The sequence below is a fragment of the Patagioenas fasciata genome, chromosome 3 (genome assembly GCF_037038585.1).
Source record: "Patagioenas fasciata isolate bPatFas1 chromosome 3, bPatFas1.hap1, whole genome shotgun sequence".
NCBI lineage: Eukaryota > Metazoa > Chordata > Aves > Columbiformes > Columbidae > Patagioenas > Patagioenas fasciata.
Window position 1 is genome coordinate 51,010,112 of NC_092522.1, and position 15,173 is coordinate 51,025,284.

The 15,173-nt window shown below is 37.5% G+C and overlaps 1 protein-coding gene across 5 annotated transcripts in view; it reads right to left on the bottom strand.

The window, feature by feature from the left end:
* The window catches only part of SMOC2 (SPARC related modular calcium binding 2), a 144,479-nt gene that overhangs the window by 39,879 nt on the left and 89,427 nt on the right, over positions 1-15,173 (bottom strand). For all 5 annotated transcript variants that reach the window (XM_071806343.1, XM_065835742.2, XM_071806341.1 and 2 more), the window contains exon 8: positions 5,668-5,854. In XM_071806343.1, the coding sequence (XP_071662444.1) occupies positions 5,668-5,854 (187 nt within the window). The remainder of the gene's footprint in view (positions 1-5,667; positions 5,855-15,173) is intronic.

Sequence of the window (15,173 nt, forward strand, 5' to 3'; positions counted from 1 at the left end):
ATGCAAGACTGAGAGGCAGGAGACCATCTGCTGCTGAATCTGTTGGTTTTTTTTTTTTCTTACAATGCCTCTATCGATGCACAGTGGTTTTTAACTTGACAGAAACTCTGAGAAATTTACCATCTCATTCTCCTAAATGAGCTTGAAGCTCCAAAATTTAGTGTGTACCATTTCAGATAAAGTTTCAATTCTCAGTTAAAAACACTTAGTAATGTAACTTGTGTCCACGTACGTGTGTTTGCACATACATACCTGTTCAATGCATCTAGGTTCTTTCATATATTATGTAACTGCTCATCTTCCCTTAAAGTTCTCCTATTCTAGGGTTCCCCAAAGTGACATTTACTGAGTAACATACTAAAATGACTAATTAAAATATACTAATCCAAATTTTTGGAACAAAATGTTCTTTTAAAATGCATTAAATTGTGGGTGTCTCCTGGGTCCAGGCCAAACTGCCCCTAAGAAGAGTACATAAATATTCTGACCTTAATTACCTGGTGGAATTAAATCAAATTTTGGCTGCTGCAAGAATGTACAGTGTTGTTTCATGGACATGGGAGATCTACAGACAATTTTTTCCCCTAAAGAACTGCAGGAATAGAAGCTGCTTTGGTTGCATTGGTTGGATTCAGATACCTGATGGATGACCACTTCCATGAGCCAAGAAAAGAGTGAAAGGGGAATCTTTGAGCAATATTCACTAATGCAGTATCTGGCAACCAGCCTGGTCCCTGATTAAACTGATACCTGACTCTGCATTCCTCTCGTCCTCTTTTGTTACTGTCACTGCTCTGTGCCTACACTTTCTTTTTTGGCCTCTACTCTTCTACCTTCTTGGCTTATATTTTGTTAAATACACATAGAGTTCATCATATACAAATTGCACCTATTAAAGCCCAATAGGTGTTAAAATGCTATAATGTGAAAAGTCCATGTTTACCTCTTTAAAGCAACTGAAGAAGTTTAAATGAATCATTAGAAATTTACCACACAGGCGCAGTCACACTAAGAACTGATAAGAAAAACACACTTGCGTCAGCTTTCAGGGGGAAAGAGTGGGAAAGGGATAGCATGTCAGAATGGAGCACTGTCAGGTTAAAAATAATGTAGTCAAAAGTCATCCCAAGTTACTCTTTTGAATTTTAAAAGGAAAAGAATCCTCAGCAGTGAAAATATATCTAGAGTCATCAAGAGTTTATGAAGGCTGCTTTATACCTCTGAGCAGTCTGCTGGGAAGGACTGAGATTTATTGAGGTATACAAAGCAGTGGAGGATGGAGAGTTTAAAATCTACAGTATGGGCAGCCTCCTGAAGCAGCTGACTGATGTTCTTTTTTAAGTTTAGAGAATCTTGTGCACATGGATTGGGCACTACTTTGCCCATGATCCTAGTTGCTAAAAAGTTGCATGCGAGAACACAGACTTATGGCCTTGCTGAGCAAAAAGGTTGAGGGTCACACTGTGCTGTCCAGGAGGCAATGGGAGCCAGCTGGTAAGGACCATGTCAATAGAATTTCAAGGGAATGGTTTTGTACCCTTTAAATGCATTACCTCTTTTAAGTCATGTGGATGTTTCCTCTTGGCTTTCACAAAAGCCAGATTTATACCACAACTTTACATATTTCTTGTGAGTTTTACTGGCTTAAATATCCTAGAGTGGTGCTTCATTCACATATCTCTATTTTAACTCTAGAATTATATGCTTTTTTCTAGAATGCCTTCACTGAAAAATGATTTATCTTTGCTTCAGATGATGAGAGATTAGGTCAATGAGTATTAATAACTTCCCCTAATTTTGTGGGTCTAATTTAATGGGACTACTATTTATTGTGGTATTTGGAGCCTGATGATATGACAAAATTCATCCTCATGAATGCAATCAAAACAAACAACACGCAGAATGCTAAGCTCTTCTGGCTGTCTATCCTTTCACTGTTGTCCCCTAGTGATTTGATCCAGATTTGCAAAACAGAGATGCCCAAATGCAATGCATCCTTCTTGCTACCAGGAGTACTAAAGCTGTCGATTCCTGCCATAAAGTTTTAACAGCTGGTCTTCTAATTTGTATTTTGCAGTGAAAAGCTGGAAGATATCATACACCATTTTTCATGAGTCCCTGGTTCTTTAAACTAGGAGACTCACATGTTCACCCTTTCCATTCTGTAAGAAAGAATTACAGAAAAGACAACTGCAGAGTTTTCATTATGTTCTGATCCCTCTTTACTTCCCTCTGCTAGGGTAAAAAAAAAAAAAAAAAAAAGAGTTTGATTTTATCAACGTAGGAAAAAAAAATCAGGAAATAATTAATGGGATTCCAGCCCACCTAAATCTTTCCCAGAAATGAGGTCTAGACACTCCTCTTAAACTCTAGGCGGTAATTCCACCTGCTTGTTTACCAGGACTGTAAATTCCTAAATACCTCAGTCATTCTTTATTTGGTATGAAACTCCTAAAATTGAGTACTCTCCTTATCCATCTGTGCTCAAAAATGTCCTGTCTGGGGATATTACAAAATAGTACTTTCTCAGAGTTCTATGCACTGCATGCACACTATAAATATGAATAGAGGAGTGAGCTGGTTGATTTTGAAGGATCGCTACCTCCATTTTCAGGAATGGTTCATCCCAATGTAGGAATCCTGCACAGATGAAGAAGGAGCACCTAAAAAAATTGAGACAAAAAAAAGGAAGTATACAAGAGGCGGAAACAGGGTCTGGTGATACTGGAGGAATATGCAGACAATGTCTGTGTGTGCAGGGATGGCTTTAGGAAGGCCAAAATCCCTGGAGCTAAATCTGGTAAGGAACATAAATGGTAGCCAGGAGGTCTTCTTGCACACATATCAGCAGAAAAAAAAATAGGGAAAATGTGGGCCTGCTGTCGGGTGGGACAGGGGACAAAGGACATGGGTAAGGCAGAAGTACTCAATGCTTTCTTTTCCTTTGTCTTTATTTGTAAATTCAGTCTTTAGGAATACCAAGTTCCCGAGACCACTAGTAAAGTCTGCACCAAGGAAGACTTATCCACAGTGGAGCAGGATTAAGTCAGGGATCATTTGAACAAACTGGACAAATCCATGCAACTTCATGGGATGTACTCACAAGTGCTGAAGGAGATGGCTGATGTCATTATGAGGCCACTCTCAATGATATTTGAAAGGTCATGGTGACCAGGGGAGGTTCCTTGGGACTGCAAGAAAGCAAATGTCACTTCTATCTTCAAGAAAGGCAAGAAGGAGCTGAATAACAAGCTACTCAGCCTTACCTCAGTTCCTGGGAAGGTGATGAAGTAAATCCTCCTACAAGTTTTTTCAAAACATATGAAGGATGTGAAGGTGATTAGGAGTAGTTAGCATGGATTCATGAAGAGGAAACCACACCTGGTCAAGCCTGCAGCATTCTATGATGAGATGATTTGCTCAGTGGATGAGTGGAGAGCAGCAAATATGTTTACCCTAATTTTAGCAAGGCTTTTGATACTGTGTCTGATTACATTCTCATACACAAACTGATGAAGTATGGGTTAGATAAATGAACAGTGAGGTGTGTTGAAGACCAGATGAACTGCCAGTCTCAAAGAGTTGTGACCAGCAGTAAAAATTCCAGTTGAAAGCCAGTCACCAGTGGAGTGATCCAGCCAGTATTGTTTAGCCTCCTCATTAATGACCGGGATGCTGGGACAGAGAACAACTTCAGTAAGTTTACAGATGATAGAAAATTGTGAGGATTGGCTGATACTCCAGATGGTTGTGTTGCCATTCAGAGCGACCTCAACAGGTTGGAAAAATGGGCTGGTAGGAATCTAATGAAGTTCAAAAAATGCAAATACAAAATTCCCACAACTAGGGAAGATTAAGCCCCTGTACCAGCACAGGATGAGGACAAACCAGCTGGAGAGCAACTCTGTGGCAAGGACCTGGGATTTCTGATGGACACTAAACTCAGTATGAGGCAGCAATGTGCCTTTGTAGCACAGGACACCAACAGCCTCCCAGGCTGCATTAGGAATAGTATTGCCAGTAGGTCAAGGGAAGTGAGAAGGCTCAGGGAAGATCTTATTAATGTGTATGAATATCTAAAGGGGGAAAAAGAGAGAAAGAAGAATCAGACACTTCTGAGCGATGTCCAGTGACAAAAAAAGAAACAATGGGAATGAAATGAAATGAAATACAGGAAATTTCATTTAAACATAAGAAAAGGTTGTGGGGTTTTTTTGCTTTTTTTTTTTTTTTTAAATTGGGATGGTGATCAAACACTAGAATAGGCTCCCTGGAGATATTGTGGACTCTCCATCCTTGGAGAAACTCAAAGCCCAATTGGACGTGGTCCTGAGCAATCTACTTCAAATGACCTTGCTTTGAGTAGAGGGGTTGGACTAGGGAATCTCCAGAGGTCACTGCCAATCTCAGCTATCCTGTGGTTCTATAATAAAATGATACTCATAAAGAAGAACTACCAAAAAAATCAGCAGAAGTCCTGTTGCTTGATGAGCACGAGAAGATGATTTGGACTCAAATTAGAGAATAGGAACTAAGGCTCCATAAAATTATTTAAACTTTAATTACAGGAAGTGTTAGCACTAAAAACAACAAGCAGTGAACAAACCTAGGAGTGGAGATTAGAGGAAGAGCAGAAAAGCGAACCTCTGGAATCTCTAGAGAACATCTCCAGGTCCTCACACAACATGTGTACTGATCCTTCAGTTTCAGGACTAAATTTGGCCTAGTTTGTTTTGGCAGTTTATGGGTCTCAACTTGCCAGAAACAGCAGATCAATAGCAACTTTAAGTCCTGCTCATTTGAGCTCGTACTGTAATTGGCATGGTCTAGACTGTGGTATAAACAGCTGTTAGTAAATCAGCATTTGAATATGTGAAAAACATTCCCCAAGAATATAATACTATACAGTGAATTAGAATGTTGTGCATTTTTTTTTCACAATCTTTATGCGAAAGATAAAAAAATAAGTTGGGCTTAAGCTTGAAGAGATTTATGATTTCATCAAGATACCCATACTGCCCATCAGCTGTAGATGAGCTTCTATAGCATTATTTCAAGGGCCAAACCTCAGTAACCAGCCTAAATAATATCTTTCAGAATCTGATACTTGCCTTACCTACATGTGTTCTATGCAGCTAACAACACTTTACCATGTATTCAGCTCAGCTGAGATGACTGAACTCCAAGCTTCAATTAATAACACACTAAAACAATATTTCCTCTCTATGGGTTCCCAAGCAGTTGTTTCATCAAAGTCAGCCATATGAAATAATTGAGGAGGTTGCTGGAAAAATAACTGAACATTTCTGAAGTTGGATGTGGTTTCTGTTATAGACCATCTTACTTGGTTCTTCTATATTCAGGCCAAGGAGTGTGAGATTTCCTCTGGGCTTACTAATTACCTGTTCCACATCTTGGCTTCCCAGGACAAAACAGAAAATAAAAAAGAGGACTGAGGGAGAAAACTACCTGTAACATTTCAGTGAAACAGTCTTTGACCAGCTGACCTTAGCTTTTGGTGGCTCTCAGAAATATTTCGCTTCATCTTCATAGCGGAAGAAACCTATAGGGCATAGTTCCAGCAGCAATAGAAATCTATGTGCTGGTACATGAACACTGAGGCATCTTCTCACTACACCTTTGAGTGCTGAACTTGTGTTCCCTTACCTTGTTGATGTACCAGGGATGGGACGTCCTGTGTCCACCAGAACACACCAGCAGTAGCCTGTGGAAGGATGACACTGAACTGGTTTGTAGAGGCCACCCTGGGCACATTCTGGAATGAACACATTGTCTTTCTGGGGCTGTTTAGCTTCTTCCAGGGCTGACTGAAGTTCTTGATCACATGATGATGCTTTTGGAAGGAAAAGAATAACTACTGAAAAAGATATAGGGAAAGGGCCTACTAGATTTATCAAACAGTTTTTATATCTTTGGTTGCACATAAGGATTTTATCTGAAGAGGCTTGCTACAGTTCATATACCAGCTACATTGGTTTTTGCTGTATACTGTTAGGAATTTTAGTTTCGTTTTCATGCAGCTGCTTCTTAATACAGACCTATTAATACCTTGACACCCCCTTTCCTATACAAGATATAATCTACAGGTAACCAAATACTTTCTGTCACTTTAAAAAAACATCCTCACCCACTCCACAGTCCCTAAACTACTGATTCTTTTCAGAAACAGTAAAAATCCAGCTTCTTAGGACTCCTTATATGAACTATTCATCTAGATGTTAATTTATATGTGTACATTCTCCTCTTTCTTTCCAGCTTTAGAACAACCTCTTAATGCAGTGAAAATTCTTCCACCTTCTTTTCTGGCAATGTATCATTTACTCTGGAGACCAAAGACCCACAAGAAAAAGTAATACATTTTTATTTCTTCATTAGCTATACGTCCCCGATTTCTTCCGGATGTGAGGAAAGCATGTCTACACATTCCTAGCCTTTACGTGAAAATATGGACCAGGGGGCAAAGAACAGAAATCCCAGGGCCTAAGAATGCCAGACGTTCACACCAATTAGTCAAAAAAAGTCTCTGCTGAGGATTTTACATTACTCCTAAGCTGGTATATGTGGCACTGCAGAGAAAATAAATGAGGCAGGCTGTTTACTGAAGACATTATTTATTCAGAAACTTCAAAGTCAGTCTTCCATCATGTGAAATTTAGAACAGCTTCTGTATAACTCTCAAACTAATCCAGTAAACAAAAATTAAGTATTTGAAAAATAAGAATGTTGGTAACAATACACACTCTGCAAACACACAAATTACTGACAGGAAAATGTCGAGTTATCAGAATTTCATTTAAAGTCATTCTAATGTTACCAAAAAATCTGTGAGTAATATTTGCTCTTCTTTCAAATCACTTAAATACTAGTGACACACTTCTTCTGTGAACTAGCAGGATTTACTTCTTTATTTTTCACAGTTCAACCCACAGAAGAACAAGTTGAATCCTGACTGGATTTTCTGGTGCATTTGTAATGAGTTTCAGCTTCAGTCTAATCTCATTTATTCACAGGGCTCAGAAAACGCTTTGCAAATTGTAGGCAAAAACTGACCGAAAGTCACTAGTTATGTCTAGAAGTCTACTGCTCCTTGCCAATTTCTTCCAAATGCAGGTGAGCAAAATCAGTAAGACTTCTGCTGCAGGGCAAAAGGTGGCAGGAAGTTAACCATCATCATGTGTTAAACAGCACACCATCTCCAAAACAGCATATTTTGTTCTAACCCTTGTAAAAAGGTTTAAAAAACAAGTATATCACTTGCTACCTCAATTAGAAGGCACAGATCTAGTGTTTTTTCAGTTTTCTTCAGTTCATTTTTTTTGTTTTGTTTTACTTTGCCTCTTTTGTTTCTTATGGTATTTGAGCAGGACAACTAGATAAATTGATTTTGCATGTTTTTGTCTTGGTCTACCCACTGACATAATCAGAGATTGAATAGCTCACAAAGCATTAGCGTGTAGATAATAAATTGTACTTAGAGAATCAATGTAGTGAGGACAGAAAGACTCCTTTAAAAAAGGGAAATAGCTAATTATTTGCGTGCTAAAACCTTCACAGAAATAGGTATGGTTTCACAAATTAGAAACCCATCACCAAGCTCCTCTTAGAGTAGATACAACAAATCTTTCCCTCAGTGAATCTGGATTATGATGATTATCAAGTTACAAGGTATGACAACCCTGGAAAACACATCACTTAGCTTAGTTGTTCACTGTTTATGTTTTGTATGTAACCAAATGGGGTGAAGCAACTGCAGGGAGAGGGAGGAAATCATTACTCCTCTTTAAACTCCAGTGAATTATTTTCTCATTCATACTGATAAACCTTGGGATCATTCCATTAGCTACTGTGACCATCTCTCATTTTACATCCTTGTAGCTAGCAACATAATCTGGCAGATGTGCAGGTATTATTATCCCTTGAAAACCCAGAGGAGAGATACATTTTCATGCTCTCGCATTGTTTAGAAAACACATTGGTGTATAGAGACTATGTAGTCAGGTCATCCAGATAGACAAAATGTAATACTGTGGAGAGGGTGTGATGGAGAATTCCCGGTGCAGAAGCAGATATGGACTGTTTCAGCTGGGAGCATAAACTACACTACTAAATTTCTGGGCAGCTCTCATTTCCACTGATTGAGACAGCCAGCAAAGGACTGCACTGCTGGCTCAAAACCACTGAAGTCACAGGCCAGTGCAGTCACCTACATTGTGGTTATTTTGGAACAGGTGTTGCAGACAAAGTTAAAGGATCTTTACCCTCCTCAGTGACTTGCTATGGCAAGCTTTTCTACAAGCTGCTGCTCAACCTAGAAATTTGCCTCTTGTGCACTAGGTCAGGCTTGTTCTGGTTGTTTTTCTGCCTGGTTTTAAGTCTCGGGGACACAGAGAAGCAGTACTATGGGAAAGATGTCAAACAAGGGCTGCAAATGCTTATGACTTTAAGAGGGACAGTCTAGTGGAACAGTGTATTCTGCAGAAACCAGTTGTCAAATCTGCAGAAAACTACAAAAGCATCTGTATGCTACCTAGACTAGTGGAACTTAACATTGCAAGTGAGAATGGAAATAGGACAGCCAGGGACAGTAATCAAAGGAAGGTTTCATTAAAGATAGAAAGGAATGTTCTCCATGGCAAAAGTATAAAAAATAGACAAAAAAAAAATCAAACAAACAAACAAAGAAAACAAACAAAAAACAAAACAAACAAAGAAAACAAACAAAAAATAAAACAAACAAAAACAACAACAAAAACACAAACAAATCCAAATACCCCAAACCCCACGATTCATACCAAACACTAAGGTAGAAGTCCAGTAACTGAGAGGACTTAATAATGAAAAATATCTACCTTTGAAGAGCAAGCATCAGCACAGGCATTCGACACAAAAAAAATATATGTATAAAAGAAGTTATGGTATTTTTCAAGATAGACTTTGCTCTCCTTAAAATTTTTGATTTCTTACTCCTCCCCTACAGATTTTAACAAGAAGAGTTTATTATTAGTCATAAACTATTTTTCAGATAGAATATAGATTATTTTTGACAAACTGGAAAAAAAAAATCCGTGTGATGGACATTATGTCTGTCAGTTCTCTACAAGCCAAACAACTGAGCCTTATCACATATCTGTTGAACCAATTTCATTCATTTTAGTCATAAAAAGTGCAGAATAATATATTATTTTCCTTCCTTACCAAATAGCAGTGAGCTATCAGGCAATATGCTTAGTGACTGCTCAAAAGAGTTATTTTTGCAGAGTTCAATGCTTTTGTACACTTTGACACGACCATTTTACTACTTCCGTCTTTGCTTTCCCAAGTAGAACACTTCCTACGTAAATTAAAGGAAACCTGTTCTAAGGTGCTTAACCATAAGCCTGCCTGCTTTTCCCAGATCCAGAATATTAGTCCTCTGTAATTTCCTCTCTGAGGAAACCATTCATTCCCTTTCAAACCTTTTTTCAATTATTTACAACAAGAGTACTGGAAAGGAACAATTGTAGCCTGTGATGCCTCAGAGTTCTTATCACAGAACTGCCATATTGCTGCAAATAATTGCCTTTGTAATGTCAGAAGAGTCACGGTTAACAAACGTTCATTTACCGAGAGAACCAGTGATAAGTGTCATTAACTTAGAAAATGCCTGGCAGTTTGTCCAAACAATGTGACAAAAACTATGATCCGGAACCATAACAGATGTATGCCAGAAGTTAAAAAGTTAACAGTACGGAAAAATATCTATGCCACAATAAAAGCAGGATAAATACCTTTATAATTAAAGTACATCAAACTTTCTATAGAATGTGTTACTATATTAACATTACTTCTGAGAAGAGAAAAGCACACTCCAGCTTCATCTTTTCAGGGAATATGTTCACTCTGTTGTTCTTTCACTTAGTTCCTTCAGTTTTGTCTTGCTGTTAAACAAAACAAACAAAACAAACAAACAAACAAACAAACAAAATTCCAAGCACCTTAGTTCAATAAAGTAGCTGGAAATGGCTGAAAAATCATTTCCACATAGTCTACCATGTCAGCCAGCCACACTGTAGCTCAGCTGAGATCCTTCATTTCAGGAAATAAAAACTTCCTGCAGTTTCTGCCCAAAACTGTACTTTATTCCAGGTTTATAAGCATTAGGGGTCCATGAGAGCAACACACAAATTCTGCCAATGTAAGCAAATAGGTATATTTTGCCCAGTTTTACAAGAGCTGTGTAGCACCCGATAAGCATCTACTTATTCTGCAAAAGAAATTTTTGAAAGAGGGTGAATTTTAAAACATGATTTAAATATTATGTATGTTACTCTTCCTATGTCATATCGTTATCCCATTTCTTCCCTTATTAATTTAAATCATAGTTCCTAAGTATACTTTTCTTGTTCTGGTTCAAAATGACTTCATAGTCCATTACAAATAACCAGCTGAAATGCTGCATCTTTTGTCAATGCAAAAGATACTCCAGCTAATGACCAACTCTGTTGATAAATTTAATGTTTTGTATAAAATCTTGAGTCAGTTCTTGTTACTAAAGATAAATTCTCCCTAAAAAAAAAGTCTTCATTTCAATGAATCAAGTTAATTTACATGAACAGAAAAATACCTAAACAATAGTAGGGCATGACACTTATTATACAGTTATACGTTTATAATTTATTTATTATAAATAAATCTTTATTTATTAAACACTTCCTTTATTAATCTCTGATGGGTTACTTAAACTGTTAATTAATGTTACTAAGGGATGTCCTGGAGAAGAAAAGAGGTGGCTTTTCTGGGAAAGTCATCCTGAACAAACCACATGACTGTGTGTCATGTGCATCATGCGTCATACTGCAGTGTATCTAGAACACCGAGCACCCTATTATGTAAGTTATTGTAATATTCTTGTTAGTCTTGGAATAGACATTTTAGCACTTTGTTTCAGAAATTCTGGCAGTTGTTCTGTGTCTTATCACAACTTCTCCCAACATGTGGAATTTTCATGATTACAATTTTTTTTTTGCTTAAATATGAATCACCGTATTTATGTCTTAATTTCAATGTATTCTACAGAAACGAGTTGTCAAATCTGCAGGAAATTACAGAAGTATCTATATGCTACCTTAACATTTCCTACCACAATACAAACATTTCCTTTCAATTTCCTCAACCCCATATAATGTGTATATGATGAACAGAATCCATTCCAATAAATTATGGTTTCAGTTGGTTCCTTCTCCCTCCTTTTCTCGTTACTATAATGGGCCGTGAAAGGACAATTAAGACAGACTGGTTTCCACAGTAAAGGGATCTTTTATTAGGGCTTGAAGCTCAATATTGTCAATAGAAAGCAGGTAACAAGAAATCTATGAACAAAAACACTCTGAAAAGTGATACACATGCTCTGAAGGAGTGCAGTGTAACATTAGAGACAGGCAATACTAGAGTTCTCCAATGTTTCTGAGAGGATATACAGACAGAATATATTCATGTCCAAGTTTCAGTACAGGGAGACTTAAATTGTATGATAATTTCTGTTCATTAAAATGTTATGCAAATTCTCTTGCTGTCCTAGTTAAATAAGCCTAATTTAGGCACCCCTTCAAAACACTTCAAATACTGATTTACATAAGTTCTGTGCTAGTTTATTTCAAACCCATAATTAAAGTGGCTAAATAGTCATCTTATTGACATCCATGAAACGCTCCAACAAATTCATGTCTCCTGGGGTTAAGAATTTGATCCATTTGCTTAGGATGAACCCTTCTTGAACCAGTGAAGTTAATAGGCCCCAAGGAAACTGATTTCAATGTGTTTTAATATTTTCAACTAGCTTTCAGAGTCTTCAAATTTCATTGAATGGGTTTCCACTTACACTGCACCAAATTGTATTTCCACATATGACTGAAATGTACACTACAGAAAGGCAGTGGGAAGAGGGATGATTTCTATTCAAGCTATGCTCTTCCTGCGGAAGACTTCATATTGACTGGATGGCAAAGTGATCCATTACAGTAGTGGCCCTGTTATTCCTAACTCCAGCAAACATGCACCTTCAAGATAAACTAGCAGGTTCTTTACCCATCACTAAGCAATTTCATCACCCAGAATCCATCACATCTGTTCCTGCTATAAACTCAGCATCCAAGGAAGCATGTTAGCTAATATAAATGAAAAGAAAGAAAAAAAAAAATAAATGCAAAAACCGTTTCATTCTGTGAAGTAGAGGTATAACTCTACAGCTTCATATTCTGTCAGGGCTTCCAGCCTGCATTTAGACCTCCTCTAACATGACAGATTACTTCTCTGAAGAGGTAGATGAGGTGTTATAATGGGGTTTAAGATGCCAACATCAGACTCCTTACTTACACAAAGTTATTTTCTCATTCTTTATGGCCAGAGTATGGGCATCTCACATTAATCTTTCTTAAGGCCTGTTGTTACATGAATTTGCCCGCCTGCCCTCAACTGACCATTTCAGATAAACTCATCTCTAACAGAAACAAACTGAGGCTCAGTGCTACAAACAAATGCAGGAACACCTTTGCTCCTGCTATTAGCTTCTTATAAAAACTATTCATAAACCTAAATCAAACAAAGAGTATCTCTCTGGCCCAGTTTGCCCCAGTAGAAATCCATGGAAAAATAACCACTACATTCAAGGGACAACACATCAGTCCTCAGCTGAATATATTCACATGCAAGTATGTTTCCAATTAAGCCTAATATTTGCTCATGGACCAAGTACTGATTCTAAGGAATAGGTAACATTAATAAGCATTCAACCTTAGTCCCAACATCTAGATGACAATCAAAACCTAAGACTAAATTATAGTATTAATATTCATCTGGAACCACATGTTTTGATTTACATTAGGTTCAGATACGCATCAGCATGAGTTCTCAAGGCCTGAAGAAAGCTGGCAATATTCCTATTGATGCTTATTCTTGTTTACAAAAACTTGTGGGAACCAAATATTTCAGGCCACTTGTGTGCATCTGCAGATTATGCTCTATGTACAGCTGATCACTACATTGCACTTTTGGAGGTTGGATAGATGATTGTGGCTAAACACAAGGCTCAACACAGCCCTAAAGATTAATTTATGTACTTTACTCCACTGAACAAAGCAGGATAAATCACAGACAGATGTTCTCATTTATCTATGTGGTTTCATATGCAAAGACACTGCAACACACAAGAAAGGTCATCTGGAAATGAACTGAGCCCACTGAAACAAAGATCAAGAACACAGAGACCACTAGCTCCCATTTGGCTTTACCTGAAAAGAACATGGTCACAGCCAATCCAATCTACCTGTATACACCAGGATTTTCTCAACTTTTAGCCTAGGTTTGAGTAGACAAGTGGCACTTCATCAAATCAACATTTCTGCATTTTAAAAATTACAAAACCAATAGGCAAAAGTTTGAGGACCCATAAGACAAAGATCTCAGACGAAAACAGAATGACTTGTTCTTTAACCAAAATCCAAACTCACTTGTCTACTGGATTTTTTTAGAAGTGTTTCTGGTTTAGGGAAGGTTTTGCACATAGCTCTGCAACTCTTTATTTTTCTTAGAATCAGAAATACAAGGAGTGCTGTGAGAAAGACTGTAACCACAACACTGTAAAAGAAATGTTTTACCACAAAAGCCTGCTATTTTAGCATTTTGTTTGTTTGTTTGCTTCTTGGTATAATTTTTATCCCAGCTTCTTGGTTAAAGACAAATAATATTATGTAAGTATTCAAATTTCTCCTCTCACAGAATTATAACTGATTTAAATTACTCAGTTATTCACGTATAGTCCTTTTTGTCCTTCACTGAGTTCTCACACTGGCGTTGTACAGATTATAAATGATCAAACTAGATACCTGGTTTTAAACAAAATATAATTCTGAATTTTGCCATTCTTATTTAGACTGAATAAACCAGTAGTGTGAGATCTGTCCACTGACTTGATGAAAACTCACAGAAAAGCTAGTTTTCACTCTAAATGTTCAAGTATTAGCATTTACTCCTCCTGTAGATAGCTATCATGAAGTCAGTATAAACTAGATTATAAATCTGTGTTATTTCGAAGATGCATATTGCATTAGAACTAAACTGTATATCCTGAACATCCCAAGTCAAAAATTTACTATACCATTTATGAAATGTGAGAAAGCAGTAAACCAAGAGCAGAACATTTTTCTTAAATCTTTAATAATAGTGTATGAATATGATAGCAAGCCTTTGAAAAAGTAGATTGCATTAGCCAGACTCAAAAATACTTTCAAGCCTCTTTAAGCCGGTCAGTCACACGGCATCAGGCCTTACAAAGAGAGTGAAAAATCTTCTGGCCTTCTGAGAAGATGGGGTCCCTCATCCCCTTTTGCTCAATGAGTTGAGGACATTCACTCAATTATAATACAAGGCTGAATGAGGACGAATTATCATCTCCAGGTGCTTTACTTGACTTTGTTAACTTGACTTCCCTAAAACGAGAGAGGATACTGTGCAAAAGACTGCTCCATCCTCCAAGGATACAATTGAAAGCAGTTATTTGCCAAATGGGATAAAAACCGGTTTTTCTACATAAGAAGAAACATCAGTTCTTATTATTGCTAAGTATGGCTCCTTCAGCCTGCCAAAGCAGTGCAGTACCATACCATTCAAATTGGAAAACCAACCAAACAAAAAAAGCCACCACCCAAAATTACAGCAAATGAAAATCACTGACTTGTCCCAAACAGTGGCTAGCTGGACAGTTTGCTACAGCAATCTAAAGGCTCATTCATTAAACAAAACTGCGCAAAGCTACCATTCTTGATTTATGAGTATATATTACACCAGCAAATATTAGTCTTCTGACAGTGGAAAAATCTCTAATTTTTAAAGAAATATTTGAAGCAAAAATAAAGCTGGTTCAGTTTTTCCACAGAGCTGTGAAAATGAAAGTCTTTGCCAGGTGAGCTGAGGGTAAGTATTTGTTTGAATAGCTCTACTAAAAATTACAAAACAAAATGTACAAACTGGGGTGCTTAAATGCACACTTTGGCACTTAATTTTAAGACAGTCAGCTTACAGGAATGTTTATCAACCAAGCGCTTCCCCTCAGTGAAACAGGAGTTGTTTCTGCTCACCATTTGGGAAACTGAGATACTTATATCAGCACCTGCATATGA